Source organism: Sceloporus undulatus, chromosome 3, assembly GCF_019175285.1.
Source record: "Sceloporus undulatus isolate JIND9_A2432 ecotype Alabama chromosome 3, SceUnd_v1.1, whole genome shotgun sequence".
Taxonomy (NCBI): domain Eukaryota; kingdom Metazoa; phylum Chordata; class Lepidosauria; order Squamata; family Phrynosomatidae; genus Sceloporus; species Sceloporus undulatus.
This window is the reverse complement of record NC_056524.1, coordinates 163,768,140-163,785,886: the sequence shown is the minus strand read 5'-3', so window position 1 is coordinate 163,785,886 and position 17,747 is coordinate 163,768,140. Positions and strand designations below refer to the sequence as shown.

The 17,747-nt window shown below is 39.7% G+C and overlaps 1 protein-coding gene across 2 annotated transcripts in view; it reads right to left on the bottom strand.

Annotated features, from left to right (window-relative positions):
- Positions 1-7,710, bottom strand: part of PHYHIPL (phytanoyl-CoA 2-hydroxylase interacting protein like) — a 119,876-nt gene extending 112,166 nt beyond the window's left edge. Inside the window, exons 1-2 of one of the 2 annotated variants that reach the window (XM_042458057.1) lie at positions 7,652-7,710; positions 5,215-5,305 (exon numbers count right to left, since the gene is read on the bottom strand). In XM_042458057.1, coding sequence (XP_042313991.1) covers positions 5,215-5,218 — 4 coding nt within the window. In that variant the 5' untranslated portion in view covers positions 5,219-5,305; positions 7,652-7,710. Of the gene's footprint in view, positions 1-5,214; positions 5,306-5,985; positions 6,096-7,651 lie in introns of those variants that run through there. The other variant, XM_042458056.1, reaches the window with a different exon arrangement.
- Positions 7,711-17,747: the final 10,037 nt, after the last annotated feature.

Sequence of the window (17,747 nt, the reverse complement as noted above, 5' to 3'; positions counted from 1 at the left end):
GGTGAGTTGAGAGATAGATGACTGGAGAGGATGACTGCATCTGTACTGCAAAAATAATCTGGCTTGACACCACTCTGGTCTGGTACCACAGCAAACTACGAATCCCAGAATTCCACAGCATTGTACCATGGCAATCAAAGTGCTATCAAACTGGATTATTTCTGCAGTGCGGATGCAGCTGATATGACAACAGAATGGATGGACGGATGGACACAAGAAGAAGAAGAAAATCTAAAGACTATTCCAGACAAGCCCTGTTCTTACAGCAGTCATACTACTTTTTATTCCCCCCCCCCAACACACACTTTCTTGCGCAATTCCAGAGCTCTGTTACCAAGTGAAAAGAAATAAAAGAAAAGAAATAGGAATTTTTTTAAAGGCACTAAAGGTAATCTGGAATAGCAAGGGGGAAGGAGGATAGAGCGAAAGAGGGAACACAGTCACCATGTAACCTGCAATCTCGCAACTGCCCTGTGAACAATGTTTCACACCTGTGGACTTGCACACTTGATAGGTCATTTATGGGTCTCCTCCACAGATCAATGAAAAGGGTTGTCAATGGGTTGGAGGAGGCGTCATGCAATAAGCATGGCCAATGCCTCCTCTTTTCTGGTGCAATCACGGTTTAAAAGCCACATGTAGTAATGTCCTAAGAAGAGCAAACAAATGAGGCAAAAAGTGATGAAAAGGACACAAGACAGAAAGACAGAGAAGATGCCCATGGAAAAATTAGAATGGGCAAAGATTATGGCATAATGTGAAAGAAGTAAAAGGGGTCCAGAAGAGAGAGAATGAGAGAGCAAGAGACTACTGGGAAGGAAGGTGTGTGTATGTAATTAATTTTCAACTTTATTATGTATGATTCGGGCCTGAAACAGAGAAAAATATACAATACAAACATGTCATTCAGTGCAGCATCTGAGTGCCTCTTCCATACGGGTAGCAATGTCATAATTGATAAAAGACACCAATTATCTGATAACTTGTCTGAGAGCCTGGTTCATTTGAGGCAGAACTGGGCTTTAGTGGAATTTAAAAATTAGCTTTTAGGAGAGAAGTCTAACTTTTGAGCTGGTCCTTTGCAAAATTTCAGAAAATAGTTCCTGTTTGATATTGTACTTTTGTTAGTTGTGGCAGGGGTTTTGTCTCTTGTGAAAACAATTTTACGGGAAATATAGATAAAAGTTTTATTTCCTGAATCATTATGATGTGAATATGTGTTGAAAAATAATTTATTTTAACCCAACTCATTGCCTTTCAGAGGAAGAGGGTGGGGGCGACAAACTGAGTTTCATACAGCTGTTCCTTCTTTCTCAAACTCAAAACAGTAACAAGACAGAGTTAGAAAATCATGGATAGAATTTTTCACCTTCATCCTGGTAACATTTTTGTTGTTGTTGTGTGCTGTATAATTAAACAGTAACACACAATTCAAGAAAATGTCATAAATACTCCCTTTTCAACATAGATATGGTTAAATAAATATGATTAAAGGCTTCTTAATTATATGTAAATAACTTTTTCACTCTTCCTAATCCTCCATTACAACTTGAACCAGAGAGTATTGAGCCACATTTATCAGCCTTTGGCTGAAAAAAGCAACAGTGAGATAGTCATTCAAAGGAACTTAAGAAATGCACTGCTGGATCAACCAAATGGATCAGGGCCACCAGATGTTTCTCAGGAACCCTGAAACAGGACAAGGAAGCACTGCATCTCTCCCAATGCTGCTCCTATCAGCTGCTATGCAGTGGTGTGCTGCCTCTAAAATCTGAGGTTAAATAAAGCCATTGTGCAGAGTCAATCAAGCTAACAAAGGAATCCCCTGAAAAGCAACAGGGCAGAGCAACTCATGCGGTAAGGTCAGAGCCTCTATGAAAAGCTTCAAGACCAAAAATCTTTGCTCCCTACTCTGAATAATAAGGGGACTCTACTTTCTGCTTACCACTACTCCCAATTGCAGATGGATATCATTCCCATCACCATGTCCACCTAATTGGCAAGAATGGGGTCTGGCATGTATAAGTGCCATGTACCAACTGCTGGGGCACCAGCATGGAAACTGGTTAGAGTGTTGAACTGGGAGTCCCAGTTTTCACTAAACCATGAAATGCACTGGGCAAATTTTAGCCAGTCACTCTCTCAGCCAGATTAACTTCAATGGGTTGTTGTGACAACATATTAATCTCTTTGATCGCAGCCATTAGAGGAAAGATGTGATAGGAAAATGTAACCTATAACTAGCTGGCTAGTGAATAAATACGCACCCTTAGCATTTCATGCCTGAATTATAGTCATCAATCCATTTTGCTGTGCTCCATAGACCTGTTAAACAGGAATACTTCAGTGAAACTTGACTGTATACTAATTTAGAGCCAGATTAGTGTAGTGGTTTCAGTGATGGACTAGGAGTCTGGGGATCAGGGGGCCTTGAAGATCAGGGTTCAAATCCCTGCTTGGCTATGGAAACTCACTGGGTAACCCTGGGCAGGTCATACTCTCTCAGCCTTAGAGGAAGGGGCAAAACCCTTCTGAACAAACCGTGCCAAGAATAGATTTATCTTGGGGTTGCCATAAATCAGAAATTAACCAAAGCACACAACAACAAACACCAATGACCTAACATATTTCTATGGAACTGGCTTTATATTCAGCACAAACTACTCACTGAAGATCAAGCTGCCAATAGACTGTCCTATAATGCTGCTTATATCAGCATCAACATCTCTCTCCAACTTGAAATCAAGCTACTAAATGCTATCAATTGCAGGGAAGGAAGAGGAGGAGATTACCGTAATATAGCAAAAGCCCTGTGGGGAATTAAATTAAAAGGCATTTAAACATGCATATAATGATCCACATTAATGCTGAAGTCAACACTTTATACATGGATTTCACGTGTAGAAAATAAAAGGTTCTAGAGTTAATAAAATAACTAAATATTATAAACATGTTTCACATTGCAATAATTTCAGAAGCACTAGTCATTTTCATGTCATAACATATCAGTGGCCACCCAGGATTTGTCTGCAAGAAATAAAAGCTCCATGAAATGTTTCAGTTGAAGAGTATAATTTCTTAAGTGCTGGTGTGGTGCGCCGGCTAACAGTGCGAGTAAGGAACACATGGAAGTCCTTAGTCCAAATCTCACCTCAGTCACAAATATAAAGTTGTCTTAAACAAACCACTGTTCTATATTCCATCCTAGCTGTAATGCAGTGAAGACAACTTTGGCCTACCTGTTCAGTTCAGTTCAAGGTCCAAGGGCCTTAAAGAAAACCACTTTGTTCCACAGAGGTGTAAAGGCACACTCCATGAAACAAATGCAGAGCCAGAACATTCCCCATAGATAGTGGTCCCTTCTTCACTGTGAAGACCTCAATCTAAGAAAAGTCAGAGGGGGTGGAAGATATTTTGCTGTCTGAAGCAAAGAACAAAATGGTGTACCATTCAATTCCATAAAGAAAAGCCAACCAGACAGGCAGGGGTAATGGGATGGCATACTCTACCATTGCTGAGGGTGGCAAACCATTTGGAAAAGAATGGGAGCAGACTGTCTGGCATTCAGCTTTCTCTTCTAGCACCTTATTGTTACCGCCTAGCATCACTCTCCCTAATAGTAAGGGCACTGCTCACATCTGTGTAAAGTAATATAAGGTAACTGATTCCACTGTCAATTGCTCAAAGAATTTTCTACTTATAGCAGAGATTTCCCCTCCTGTAATTTCACAGAATCATGCAATCTGAGAGTTGGAAGGGATCACAAAGGCCATATATTCCAATTCCTTGCCATGCAGCAAAAGCATTCCTGAAATACACCCATCCAAAAAAGGGCAGTTTATTCCACTGTTGGACAGCTCTTACAATAAAGATGTAAAAATTGCCCTTTACATTTGGCTTTGCTTTTTCTGAGGCAGGAATAAACAAGTTGCCATCCATTTCCATATCACATCCCATCAGGCATTAGAAAAGTGCTCTCATGTGTCCTTTGCCTTTGTTTACTCTTCTCCAGACTAAACATGCCTAGTTCCTTTCTTCTTTAGACTTGTTTCAGGTATCATTGATACTGTTCACTGCCTACCCTGCTCCTTCTTCTGTACCATGCCGTTCAACATCTGATCCTATCTTTCTATTTGAGATAACAGTGTTTAAGAGTTTACCTACAGGACATGGGTATAGCAGTTTGATACCAATTTAACTTCCAGGACTCCATCCTAAGGAATCCTAGGGTTTGTAGTCTCAAGCAATTAGAATTCTCTGCAAGCATTCTTGAGGAGTATCTCACCAGGCTAAAAATTCAACCTTAATTCTCAGATGTGCTTCATGGGTTTCTAGACTCTGCCACTTCAGGTTCCAAAGTAACTCGATGAAAAAATAAAAATGCCAGCACTTATGTATTTGTTGGAATTATATTATGCATCTCTCCTAAAGTACAGTATTCAGGGAAGATGAAAGCAATATAAACCAAGTCAAACAAATACAATTAAAATGCAAAATATATTAAATACACGTTCGAAAATAGAAAAAAGAACCACACCTATCTGGTTAAACCTTGTTCAGGAGCAACCCAGTTTAATTGCCACAGGCCTACCTGAATAAAAGTCTTTGCCTGTTGGCAGAAAAGCAAGGAAGGAACTAGCCCAGCTTCTTGTAGCAGTGAGTTTCATATGATGGGAACAGCCACCAAAATAGTCTTCCATTGCATCCCCACCAAACACAGAAAACTGATGTGCCAGGGAGAAGATTAGATCAAACGTACAGTCGGCCTTTCTTATACATGGATTTCTTATGCACGGATTCAAGCATCCATAGTTTGAAAATGTTCAAAAAAGTATCAATTTCAAATATCAAACCTTGATTTTCCATTTTGTATAAGGGAGACCATTTTGCTATGTCATTATATTTAATGGGACTTGAACATCCACAGATTTTGTTATCCACGGGGGATCTTGGAACCAAACCCCCAGCGTATAACAAGGGTCCACTGTACTTTTCTTAAACATATTTTTCTGTGTGAAGAAAAAACTTTTTCATATGGACAAACCTTCAATGATGCAAGTATCTCCCCACCAGCTTGTAGTTTGAAATGGTACACTTAATAAAGAAATAACGCAACAAGGACTACAATAAGCCCCAAGAATAACATGGAAGGTGCAAGAAAATCTTTTTCTTACTAAATAATAAGCAGACTTTAAAATAAATAAATCAACTTACTCATTCCATGGGGAAAGTCCTTTCTCTCTCTCCTTCTCTCTAAGAGCAGCTGGAGAAATTGATGAACAGAGAAGATTCAGAGAAAATCCTCCTGTTGATTTCAATGGGAAGGAAGAAACAACATGTCACTGTTAATTGCTCTTTTAAAAGTCCATGTTGAAAAGCTGATTGTTTGACAGTACTGAGGGAGGTCCTGATCTGAAGTAAAAGTCAAAATGAGCGTAACATTAATTTTGGCATTGTTTCCTGCATATTTTCAATAATCATGTCATTATAAGCATGTAAGATAGGCAGCGGTGAGGAGGGAAAAATGTTTAGAAATCCGCATGGATGTGACTTTAAAATAACATGCAAGTTTATAACACAGAGCCAGCATGGCATAGTGGTTTGAGTGTTGGACTGCGACTCTAGAGACCAGGTTTGATTCCCAGCTCGGCCATGAAAACCTACTGGGTGACCTTGGGAAAGTCACACTCTCAGCCTCAGGGGAAGGCAATGGCAAACCTCCTTTGAACAAACCTTGCTAAGAAAACCCAATGATTAGGGTCAGAAATGACTTGAAGGCATACAGCAACCACAAATTACCAAACACGTCTACTACATGCATTACTTTCGGGCATGCACCCTGTTGATCAAGTGCTGTCATTTTGACTTCTCAAAGTCTGTCCTTTCCCCTAATAGCCCCTTGGGTCTCTCTTTTTTTCTTTTTCAAAGGCTTCTTACAATTTCCTTTCCACTCTCCCCACTCCATGCCCTGCTCCAGTAACTTACAAATTAGTTTAGTCTGTGTTGTCTGGGCTTGCCAAGCAATTGCTCTTCTCCCTCTTGACCTGATAGAGGATTCTTCTTCCTTCTTCCCCAGTGCACAGTGTCTTCCTAAATGCTAAATCCTCAATATTCCAGTTGTCTCCCTCTGGGCAGCAAAAAGGAGGGGTGGAGCTGAGACAAGGCAAGGGCCTGGTTGGCTCCAGGGATTGGCAAGCCATGGCAGTGCCAAGCCAGTCAGAAGGTGAACTGCCTGCCAGAGACACTGCAGGACAACTGGAGGAATCACCACAATGCTCCTTTAGTCCAGCTCTCTCTGCTTTTATTTATAGGCTGCTGCCACATTGCAGAATTAATGCAGTTTGACTCTGCTTTAACTGTCATGGCTCCATCCTACAGAGTCCTGGGATCCATAGTTTGTCGCGGCACAAGAGCTCTCTTACCAGAGAAGACTCAATATCACAGAAAACTATCCTAGCATGGCTGTTAAAGCAGTGCCAAACTGCATTAATTGTGTAATGTAGATGCAGCATCTATGAGATTCCAAGCTTCCTTTTTGATATAAAGCCCTCTGAGGTGTCTTTATAGTTAGTTTAAATGCACAAGTATAATAAAAAAAGCATACAAATGATCAAAACAAACAAAATGCTCATCATTGTAAGGTTGGCTGGAGAATGTGTGTGGTCCTCTAGATGTTCTAGGATTACAATACCCTTCTGGTCCCACCAACATAGTCAAATGTGGTGGATGATGGATGCTGAATTCCAGCAAAAACAGGAGGTGGAATGTGTACAGAGTTTTCATGGTGTGAGAATTCCTGGGGTACACAGACACAACCCAATTTTTTTGCAAAAGACACCAAGAATTTCTCAATTGTAGTGGTTTATTTTGCTTTCTAGGAAAGAATAACAACTGCTCACATATGGAAGAACTTAAGAATGAACCCAAAGAAGGTGGTGGGCAGGAAATTCATCTGGCCCAGCTCCTATGAATCAAACCTGTTCTGGTTTCCACAATCCTCCCAAGGCTTTGTGTTTTGGTCACTCTGGTGTGACAGAACATTGGCAAGGTGTAACAGAATACATTGAGCTCCTGGTATCCGCTGGGGTTTGGTTCCAGGATCCCCAATAGATATCAATATCCGTGGATGCTGAAGTCCCATTAAACACAATGGCATAACAAAATGGTGTCCCTGATATAATGTGGAAAAATCAAGGTTTGCTTATTGGAATTTTTATATATATTTTTCAAATATTTTCAAGCTGTGGATGGTTGAATCTGTGTATAAAAAAAAATCCGTGGATTTTATGGAGGGCTGACTAGGGGTACTAGCTTTTTAAAAAGTTGGGGGAACCTGCAAAACATTGTTGCAGTGTGGACTGCTCCTGTTCAGTTGGTATGAACAGCCCTACCATGCCCTTTCCTCAAATACTCCATCCCACCATCACAACTACCAAGCATTCCTTGAATTAATCAATCAACTCTCACTGGGTTATTCTGGATTCCCACTCCCCATGTGTTTGTCCCCTAAACTTTTTAGTACTTTTGCAAGCTTAGGAATTTCTTCCAGTTCTGCATGGACAGATAGTGCTGTTTTGGCTGCATTCAGACCTACATCAGGAGAATAACCTTCCGATTCATACCTAGAATGAATAATATAAATACCTCCTACCTAACACTTGCTCTTCACATTCATCTCTCCAGGGCACAGTTTCTGGTGATGGTGTTAAACATCTCTCTAGGCTGCAACTTCTTCCAGCTCTAGTGCTTTCTTCATTAATATTATAAAGATTAAAGGGCCTTTGTTATGTTCTTTGGCACAAACATCCAGCTGATTCTCTGTGCCACTGCACACATTGAACTGCATGTGAATAAACACTGGCTTGTCCAAGAGACTCTCTTTCTGTAAGAAATTCTTGGACTTTCCCTCTCCAGTGGGGAGAGGGTTGTGTGTCTGACCTACTTGTTTCATTTTACACTTTGATTTTGCCATGAAAATTCACTAGAATAAACATACTAATAAGATTTACTTGGTTGCATATAGGATCTGACTCATATTCATGCGGCCCAGTATACCAATCCATATTTCCTAGATGAGAGATGGAGGTCTTTTGCAGTCCTGCTACCTAAAATCTCTTAGGTTGTACATGTTTTGGAAGTTTTTCACACAGCTAAAAAATCCGATTTACCTTTCCTGCTTTGAATCCTCTTCCAGGATGCAGCCGGATATTATCACTTGCATTTTCCTGCCGATGCTGCCTCCTGCCTAAAACTCACCTAAGACCTGGTTAGAATCCGAACTCACGGACGATTTGTAAAGCTGGGAAACTTCTAGCCAGGTTCTAGCTGGGTTTTAGGCAGGAGGCGGCATCGACAACAAAATGCAAGCAATAATATCCAGCTGCATCCCGGAAGAGGATTCAAACTGGGCAAGGTAAGTCTTTTTTTTAGCTGTGCAAAAAACTCCTTGTTACATCTCATTTGGATTGCTGTAATGAGCTCTAAGTGGTGCTGCCTTTGAAAAGTGCTCAGGGTGTTAACTGGGGCTGGACACAATTCAAGATGCTGGTTTTGACCTATAAAGCCCTATATGTTTTGGGTCCAGGCTACCTGAAGGCCTGTATCTCCCTTATGAGCCCATTAGGGTTTTAAGATCATCTGGAGAGGCACATGCTTTTTTTGGTGGGAACAAGGGAGAGGGCTTTCTTGGTGACAGCTCCCAAACTTTGGAACTCCTTCCCCAGAGAGGCCAGGATGGCCCCACCCTTGCTATCCTTCCAGCAGCAGGCTAAAATATTTTTGTGGTGCCAGGCCTTTACATACAATTGAGGCTGGGCTCTTAATGTTGTTTGATAGTGGATATGAAGGTTTTAATGGTCCGTATATAGTTTTAATATTTTTGTTTGTTTGTTTGTTTATTTTAATGATGTGCTGGCCATAATAAAAATTCTATTCCATTCAATTCTATTGTTTTAATGTGTTTTAGTATTCTTAACTGTTTTAATATGTATTGGTTTTTAACCACTGTTATCTTTTAAATTGCATTTATTTATGAGGGATGTGTTTTAATACTGTACTAGTTTAATTCTATTTTAATGCTAGCTTTTGTATGTTTATAATTGGATTGTTCTTTTAATTTGTACACCACCTTGTGTCCTAAATTTGGAGGAAAAGTGGGATCATCATCATCATCATCATCATCATCATCATCATCATCATCATCATCATCATCATATCAGGGATGGGAAATGGATGGCCCTCTGGATCATGATGGGAAACTTTTTAGGGGCCGAGTGCCCAAACGAAAAGGCCTTCTGGCACTGGGTGTTATCCGGTGTCAGGGGTGGGACTTCTGTCCTCTGAGGGTGAGACTTCCAGGATGTCCAGAGAGGCAGCTGAAGGCCAGTGAGGTTCTGGAAGGGGGAGGAATAGGCATGCACCTCTTCCTCCTCCTCCCCCCCCCTCCGGTGCCATTCCCAGCCTTCAACTGCCTCCAGAGAGGCAGCTGAAGGCCTGGGACGGCTGGGAAGGAGGAGGAACACACACACACCTCTTCCTCCTCCTCCCCACCCTCCACGTGCCAAGGAAAATGTCTTCACATGCCATCTCTGGCACACGTGCCATAGGCTTGCCATCATGGCTCTAGATGTTAGACTGTACTACCATCAGTCCTCACTATTGGCTATGCCAACAAGGACTGATGGGAGTTGTAATTCAGTAGCATTTAGGCCACACATAGGAGATTATCACATTACTTTTAAAGTGCCTTATCCCTGACAGGATAAAGGCATGTTTAAATTTAAAACTGGGTGTTTCTGTACTCACCGATAGCCAGGCAAATGCAACCCATATGCAGCCCAGATCCCAGTGGCTTTTCAAAAACAAGATTTTGCCATTTTTGAAAAGCCACTGGATAAGTGCACCTGGGACCTGGGCTTCATAGGGTTTGCATTCGCCTGGTCATCAATGAGTGTGGTAAGACCTGGTTTTAAAATTAAATCTGCCACTATCCCGTCAGGGATAAGGCACTTTAAAAGCAATGCAATAATCTCCTAAGAATAAGAAGGGAAGTGATGAAAAAACTAGAAAAGATTCCAAAGAGTAAAGATATACAACTGAGAACGAACATTAGAATTGTATAAGGCATTATATTCCCCATTATCATGTATGGATGTGATAGCTGGACAGTGAAGAAGGTGGATAGGAAGAAAATGAATTGATTTGAGATGTGGTACTGGAGAAGTGTGCTGAGGATGCCATGGAAGGCCAAAAAGACAAACAAATGGATCCTTGAACAGATAAAGCCTGAACTCTCCTTGGAAGCCAAGCTGATCAAGTTGAGGTTATTGCACTTTGGCGACATCATGAGAAGGCATGACTCATTGGAAAAAACAATAATGCTAAGGAAGGTGGAGGGATGTAGAAAGAGAGAAAGGCAGTAGGGTAGATAGATGGACTCTATTAAGGAGGTCAGAGATATGAATTTGCAGGAGCTAAGCAAAGCAGTGAAGGATAGGGAGTTTTGGAGATGTCTCATCCATAGGGTTGCCATGAGTCAGAATTGCCTCAAAGGCAATTAACAACCATACATGCTGATTCTGTGCTTCCAGCAAATATGTTATTGCTAAAATCAGAAGACTCAAAGCTTTCTCCATCCATCTCAAGTTCAGTCAGAAGAGTGATAAGGTAAAGTCACTCTGCATATGAGCAGAGGCCCTCTAAATGATTGCATATATCCCACCAGGAATGTCATTCCAGTTCCTGGTCTGAAGAATAAATCATGGCTTAATTTAATTTTTGCATTTCTTGTACATAACAAATTAATATGAAAACTAAAACACCACCCTACACATTTGGATACAAAGGAAATATCTTTGATTTGTGAAAGGATTTTCCCTAGTTAATTTAATTTTAGCAGTCCCTTGTCAAGAATTGAAAGACTGGGGGGGGGGGTGTTCTTGGTTTTTTAATTGACACGATTAAAGAGGATTTTGCTGTTCTTTAGGCGAAAAACATATGTACCATTCAACTCAAATGACAAATGCCTATTCTGTGGACTCCTAATCCTCCTTTTAGCATCAAACACAATGGATGGCTAGAAGAGCAAAGTGTACAGTAGTGGCAGTAAACAAGCAATCCCCCCGGCAGACCACATGCTCTAACAGCAAAGACAAGTTGCTCTTAATGACATATTTCAAGCATCTGTGTTATTCACAGATCTCCAGCATGGCACAAATGAGTCACTTAACCTTCAACTCCTTTGTATACTACAATATATCTGATGGCATCCTTGCTGATATTTCTAAGCATTTCCTTCCTCTTGTATTTAAAAACATATTGCGATTGAGAAGGATATACATTGTGTGTGGTGCTTTAACATGTAATATGTGTTTGATGCATTTTAAATGCTTTTTAAAATTAATGTTTTAAAAGTAATGTTTTAATTGGACTGTTTGTTTAATACTGTTTTAACTTTTGTACTGAGTTGTCGTTTTCACTATTTTGGTTTAACCTATATGGGAAGCTGCTTTGTGTCCCACTTGGGGAGAAAGGCAGAATATACATACATACATACATACATACATACATATCTTCAACCTGCCTCACTGCTCTCACCCCGGTGGGTGGCAGGGATCCACCTTCTCTTCTTCCTTCTCCTCCTCCTCTTTCTCTATCTCCTCTTCCTCCCTCCGCCTCTTTCCCTCCACTGCATTTTTGGCCACCTTTCCTCCTTCACCACCTTTCCTCCTCCACCTCTTCCTCCTCTGCCCTCCCATGGGCTTGCCATCTGCAAATGCTGGAATCCACAAATGGCAAGTCCGTGTATATAGGGGGGCTATGTAAAACTTTTGTGAACCACTGCATTGGAGCATTTCATAACAGGAAAGGAGTGACAGAAAACATTGTCATCCCTGCTAATTGGAACACTGTTGGTTGCATTAAGAAACAGATGGTTTATTTGCCAAACAGAAGCAGAGGGTAGGTGGATTAGTAGAAATAATCTTATGCCTAAAATAGGAAGGACAGTATTGTTAGTTGTAAAGTTGTATGAATGCTGAAGAAGACAGATTTTATGTTTGATGTTTTAAATTGATGTCTGTGTTTAAATTTATGGATTATAGTTAGTGAATGTAGACAATAGTGTGGATTTTGGATAAAGTTTAGGAATAGAAGGAAGAAGGATTTAGAAAGTAGAAAGAGGTAAGAGTAAGTAGTAAAGGCAAGGAAAATGGAGTGAAGAAGAAGGTAGTGGAGAGTGAAAGGGAAGAGAAGGATTAAGGTAGGTGGAGCAATACATAATACTAGGACCAGAGAGAGAGAAAAGGGGGAGTTTTAAAATGGTGGAAACTTGATCCAAAAACTGCTTTGACCAAAGATAATGTAAGTGGGGTGGGCTATAGGAGGGTTGGGGGTGGGAAAGGGTATAGATGGGAGAGAAAGTTCAAATGTGACAATTTTAGTATGTTTTTTGCTATTGAGTAATGGGTTGCAACTATCGAGTAATGGGTTGCAACTGGTATTGTGGTATAGTGAGTTATATTGTGTTATCATTTGTGTTTTGTTCTACTTGTATACATTTGTTGTTTTGTCTGTTTTGTCAATTTTGAATGTTAATAAAAATTATTTTAAAAAATTAAAAAAAGAAGAAGCAGAGGGTAGGTGGATGCTTTGGTCCTCAGCACAAGGTCACTACCAGACAGAATGCATACTTTGCATGCAAAAAGTAACAGATACAGACTGCTGCCACACTGCAGAATTAATGCAGTTTGACACTGCTTTAACAACCATGGCTCTATCCTATAGAATTCTGGGATTTGTACTGTTGCACCAGAGCTTTCTGACAGAGAAAGTTAAATATCTCACAAAATTACAAATCCCAGAATACCATAGCATTGATCCAAAGCAGTTAAAGTGGTGTCAAACTGCTTTAATTCTGCAGTGTAGATGTAGCCTCAGTCACTCACATCTCTAGATAGGGCTGGAAAAGATTGTTGCTTGATATTTTGAAGAGCTGCTACCAGTCCCTATATATGATACTGAGGTAGATGGTGTAATAGTATGCAGTGGTATAAGCAGATCTTGGGAATGTTACTTTTTTGAATGACTTCCAAATTCCTGAGTCAGTTTTGGGGATTCTGGTTGGCAGATTCTGGAAGTTGCAGTCCAAAAAGATAAATAAAATAAAAAAAATTTTTTTTTACTTTTCCAAGCTGTGTATAAAGTTGGTTCCTATGTTCCTAAAGTAATAAAGACGCAGAATGGGATGGATGTTTATGGCCCACCTTTCTTTACAGGACTTCAGGGAGATAAATATGAAATATTCCCATCTAACCTTCACAACCATCCTGTTTAGTAAACCATGCTGACCAGAAGTAGACCAAATAAGGAATCTATCTACTTCCTTATTCTGTTTCTGCTAACTTGCAAAGGCACAGCATAAAAACAACCATCATATCATTATTTGTTATAGGCATATTACACAAAAAGATAAATGGCTCCAGACTTCCATGCAAGTTCCACTAACCAGCTGTGGCTAATAGCCATTTATAGGTCTATTCTCCATGAAATAGTCTAATCCTTTCATAAAACCTCCCAAACTGTCACCTTATCCCTGCAGCTCAACTCAACCAGCCATATTTTTTTCTAAAGCTCATACAGGCAGGCTTGTGTTGTAAGGTGCCCACATGATCTCCATGCAGGATGGTTAAGTTCTTAATTTCCTCTAGGCATAGAGGACCTTGCCCTGCTAGAAAAACATACAGGTTTTAACCTTGAGCCAAGCTGAAACTGCTCATGCTGAAATTTGGCTACAGACCCTGCAGCCAGAATAACACTGATGTTAATTATACTGACAAGCCTATTAGCATGCTTTCCCTGAGTTAACAGGAACAACTCATAGAAAAACCGGGTTCTACATAAAGAACCAACCTTCTAACTGATTGCTACAGGAAGAGAAGCAAACGTTCAGTCAGGTTCCACACACATCTAGTTTGCACAAGGGAATGAATATTTGTTCACACATACTCAGCCAGTTAATATCTTCTGACCTTGTGCGTTTGTGTGTGTGTATTTATAGACGTAAAAGAACAGATTTGGTTTTCTATCACTTCCTGGCCTAAAGGCTTCTTAAAAAGTATACAAAAGTCAAAATACACAAAAATAAACAGTAAAACATAAAACAAGACACGTTAGCCCCAGCCTCTAAATGGCTCATTACTATAGGTACTGAAACAGTTTTATATTGTCCACTGGCCAGAAGGTATTGCGAAAAATAACCAGGGGATCATCCAAGGCATGGGGCATTTTCACACTATACAGTTACAGTGCTATAAGTAACTGCACTTTTAACCAACTTGGAAAAAGTTCATGGAGCCCTAAAATTTGCAGTTTAAGGAAGGGTATTTGGAATTTTCAACCAGAGGATAATAGTTCCCCCCAAACTACAAACCCCAGGATTCCTTAGGATGTTGACATGGCAGTTCAAGTGGCATCATAGTGTTATAACTATGTAGTGTGAAGGAGTCCATGGTCAGCCAGTTTTGTTACCAGGTTGGGACAAAGGACAAGACAGCATGATCTCCTCTGCATTCCACATACAAAAGCTGGCTTTGACTGCCAACTGAATCTAGCACACCTGATAAAACAGGCTAATTTATGGCTAGCCAAGAAGACTGTGTTGCAGGGACAATGCTGTCCTCTGTCAGCTGAAGATTATGTCCAGAACAGCTTGCAAGTTATCCTTGCTGCTCCTCTCCCTACACTCACATATTTGCTATAGGAGGCAGTTCTAATGGTAGAGCCGACCCCGCTTCAAAGCAAATGTTCACTGTGTTTTGTTCCTCTTGATTTCCTTTACATAGAATTCAACCAGAACTTTGAAATCCAACTTTCCTAGACTACTGCTGCCAGACTTGCCACTAGCTGGGAAGTGATGGGAGTTGTAATCCCAAAGGATAATTTTTCCAGACTCAGGATTCAAGTGCCATTCAAATTTAATTTGGCAGTAGCTCTGATACCTACTCTTCCCTATCACCAGGAGGATACCACCAGGTATTATGAAACATCTGTTTCTAAAGAGGCAGTGACATTTGCTGCAGCATTTTTAACGTAACAATGCCACAGCATTTTTCAAAGAGCATCTCTTTTGGCGTGTCAAAATGAGCAACCCTTTTAAAAAAGATGATGTATTGCTGGCTTTCAGTTTCCTCTCCCTTTCAGAAGGAGGTTTGTCTCAAAGCAAGTTTTCTCTAGGGAACAGGGGCTGATGTTGCTCCACCATGACCTGGTCGCTGCTTGTTACTTAAGATGGACTCCTGGAGAACCATACATATTCTTTCATCCCAAAGAAGTCCAAGGGCTAAGTGTTCTTTCAGCTAGGTCTACTGTATGAGCAGACTGATGATGCTACAGTAACATTTGCAGCTCCTGTAGGTATAGCTAAAGTGCTTCCAGGGGATCTATCTATTATCAGGAGAAGAACAGACTCATGCATCAAAGCCTAGTGCCTTCAAAAATAATCTTTTGTTAGCTTTGAACAATTACTCATGCACACAGTTGTATACTGCAGAACTTCCTCTAGTAGTTCCTTTTAAATTCCACACATGACTTTCAGCTGGATTTCTGTGTGCAGAATGGTGATCTACAGACCTCTTCAGAAAATGGTCCACGATTATGAGTCTGTGTGTCTTCCCACTGCTCCTTAACTTTGCTCATTAAAACTAGTGCATCTATTCTGGCTAGCTTTTAGAACTATTCTTAAAGAAATTGTGTTAGTCTGTTTTAAAATAATGTTTCTGTCTGTTTATCTTTAATGGTTGAAATTCACAGTCACAGTTATGAATGCATAACCTGGAGTTATGCATTTGTAACTGATTCGTATTCACAATCCCTTGGTATTCAATAATGTCTTGAGTTACTGGGCAGCTGCTGCCGCAAGCAACAGAAATCTGTTCTCTTGATGATTGGGGTGCAGCAGACTGACTTTTCCACTCTCCTCCCATAAGCAATCTCCAAATGTGAGGAGGAATTGTGCCAGGGATCCTGTTTCTGACCATCGCACTAGCGATTGTTTATTGTGATGGTGGGGTGAGAATGTCAATCTGTTGTGTCCTGAATGACAAGAGAACAGACCCCTTGCCCTAAGAAGAGTATTCTCAATATTAATGGAAAGGAAATTTCCAAAGAACTTGAGATCATTGTTAGATCAGGAGTTAAGTGAGAGGAAAATTGATAGAATAGAGAACTGGATGGGTGTAAGGGTAGAGAAAGAGAGTATAAAGGGAAAATTTATGGGGATAAAAATCTCATGGTTCCATTGTATGCAAATAGAATAATGGATTTAAAATTGGAGGAAAAGGAACGTATAAAGGAAAAAGTATACACAATTTGAACAATTAATTCAGAAAGAAAGAGAAACGGAGGAAAATGAGAATGTAAAAGGAATGATGAGCAAAATTTACAAAATGTTGATGGAAAATAAAGGGGGGGAAACAAAGGAAAATATTTTGAGAGGAATATGTGGAGAAGAATTAGGATGCAAAATATGTGATAAGGAATGGGGTAAACTTTGGGAACGAAGACATTTGAAGAATTTATCGATACGGATTAAGGAAAATTATTACAAATTGAGTTGTCAAGACTCAAGAAGTAGGGTCATATATGCATATGTGGTGGCAATGTAAATGTGTACAAATTTTTGTGGGAAAAGTGATAAAAGAAATAGAAAGTATTATAAATATAAAAATAGATAAAAGTCCAAATATAGTATTGCTATCATTATATAATAAAGAGAAATGGAAAAATGAGGGAAAAGATTTGGTAACAAATTTAATTACAGCAGCAAGATAAATTATAGCAAAATGTTGGACAACGAAAATAACTGGACAGTTGGAGGAGTGGCATAAAGAGATATAGAAATTAGCAATTAATGATAAATTGGCATGCAGATTGAAAGTAAAAAAAGGGATTATGGAAAAGAAGTTATTTTGATGGAATTTGGAAAGAATTTATTGAGAAAGTATTGAGAAAAGAAGATGGAAGATTACCTCCATGAGAAGAATTGAAATTTTGGATGGAACATAAGGGTGAAAATGGCTCCAGGGAAGGGGAGCACTGAGGTGGGATGTAAAAGATATTTAGATAAATTGTAATAGAATGTAGGAAATACAGATTTATGTATTATATAATAATCAGTATTCAATGTATGAATTTTAATTAAAATTATTTAAAAATTAAAAAGAAGAAGAATATTCTGCCCATTAAATTAGGATTGGGAAGGTCATTCCAGGGGATTACTTAGTTAACCATACTAAATAGCTGATCTAAAATTTTAGGCATTGTTTCAGATCATGTTTTATCTATTGTGCATCATCATTGGGGGCCCCAGCAAACTGCTAGGCAATAAATAAAATACTTAAAGTAAATGTACATAAATAAATAACAGACTACATCAATGACCAGAGCAGCAAAGGCACCATCATGAATGAGAGAAGGAGGGGAAAGGAACATGGTGAATTCAAAGAACAAGTTGAGGTGAAGAATCCGGGTCTTTTGCGCTAGGAAGATAACATTTTCACAGGTTTCCAGTCAGGCTAGGAAATGAATCATAGAATCATTAACTCTAAGAAGAGTATTCAAGTTCACAGAATGTTAGCAGTTTGAAAATCAATTCTCTCCCCACACCTACCTGTAAAGTGACAACAACAAGCAGAACTGATGGGATCATAATTTTGTGAGAAAGAAGAGATAGGAGCCCTTACAAGTCCTCC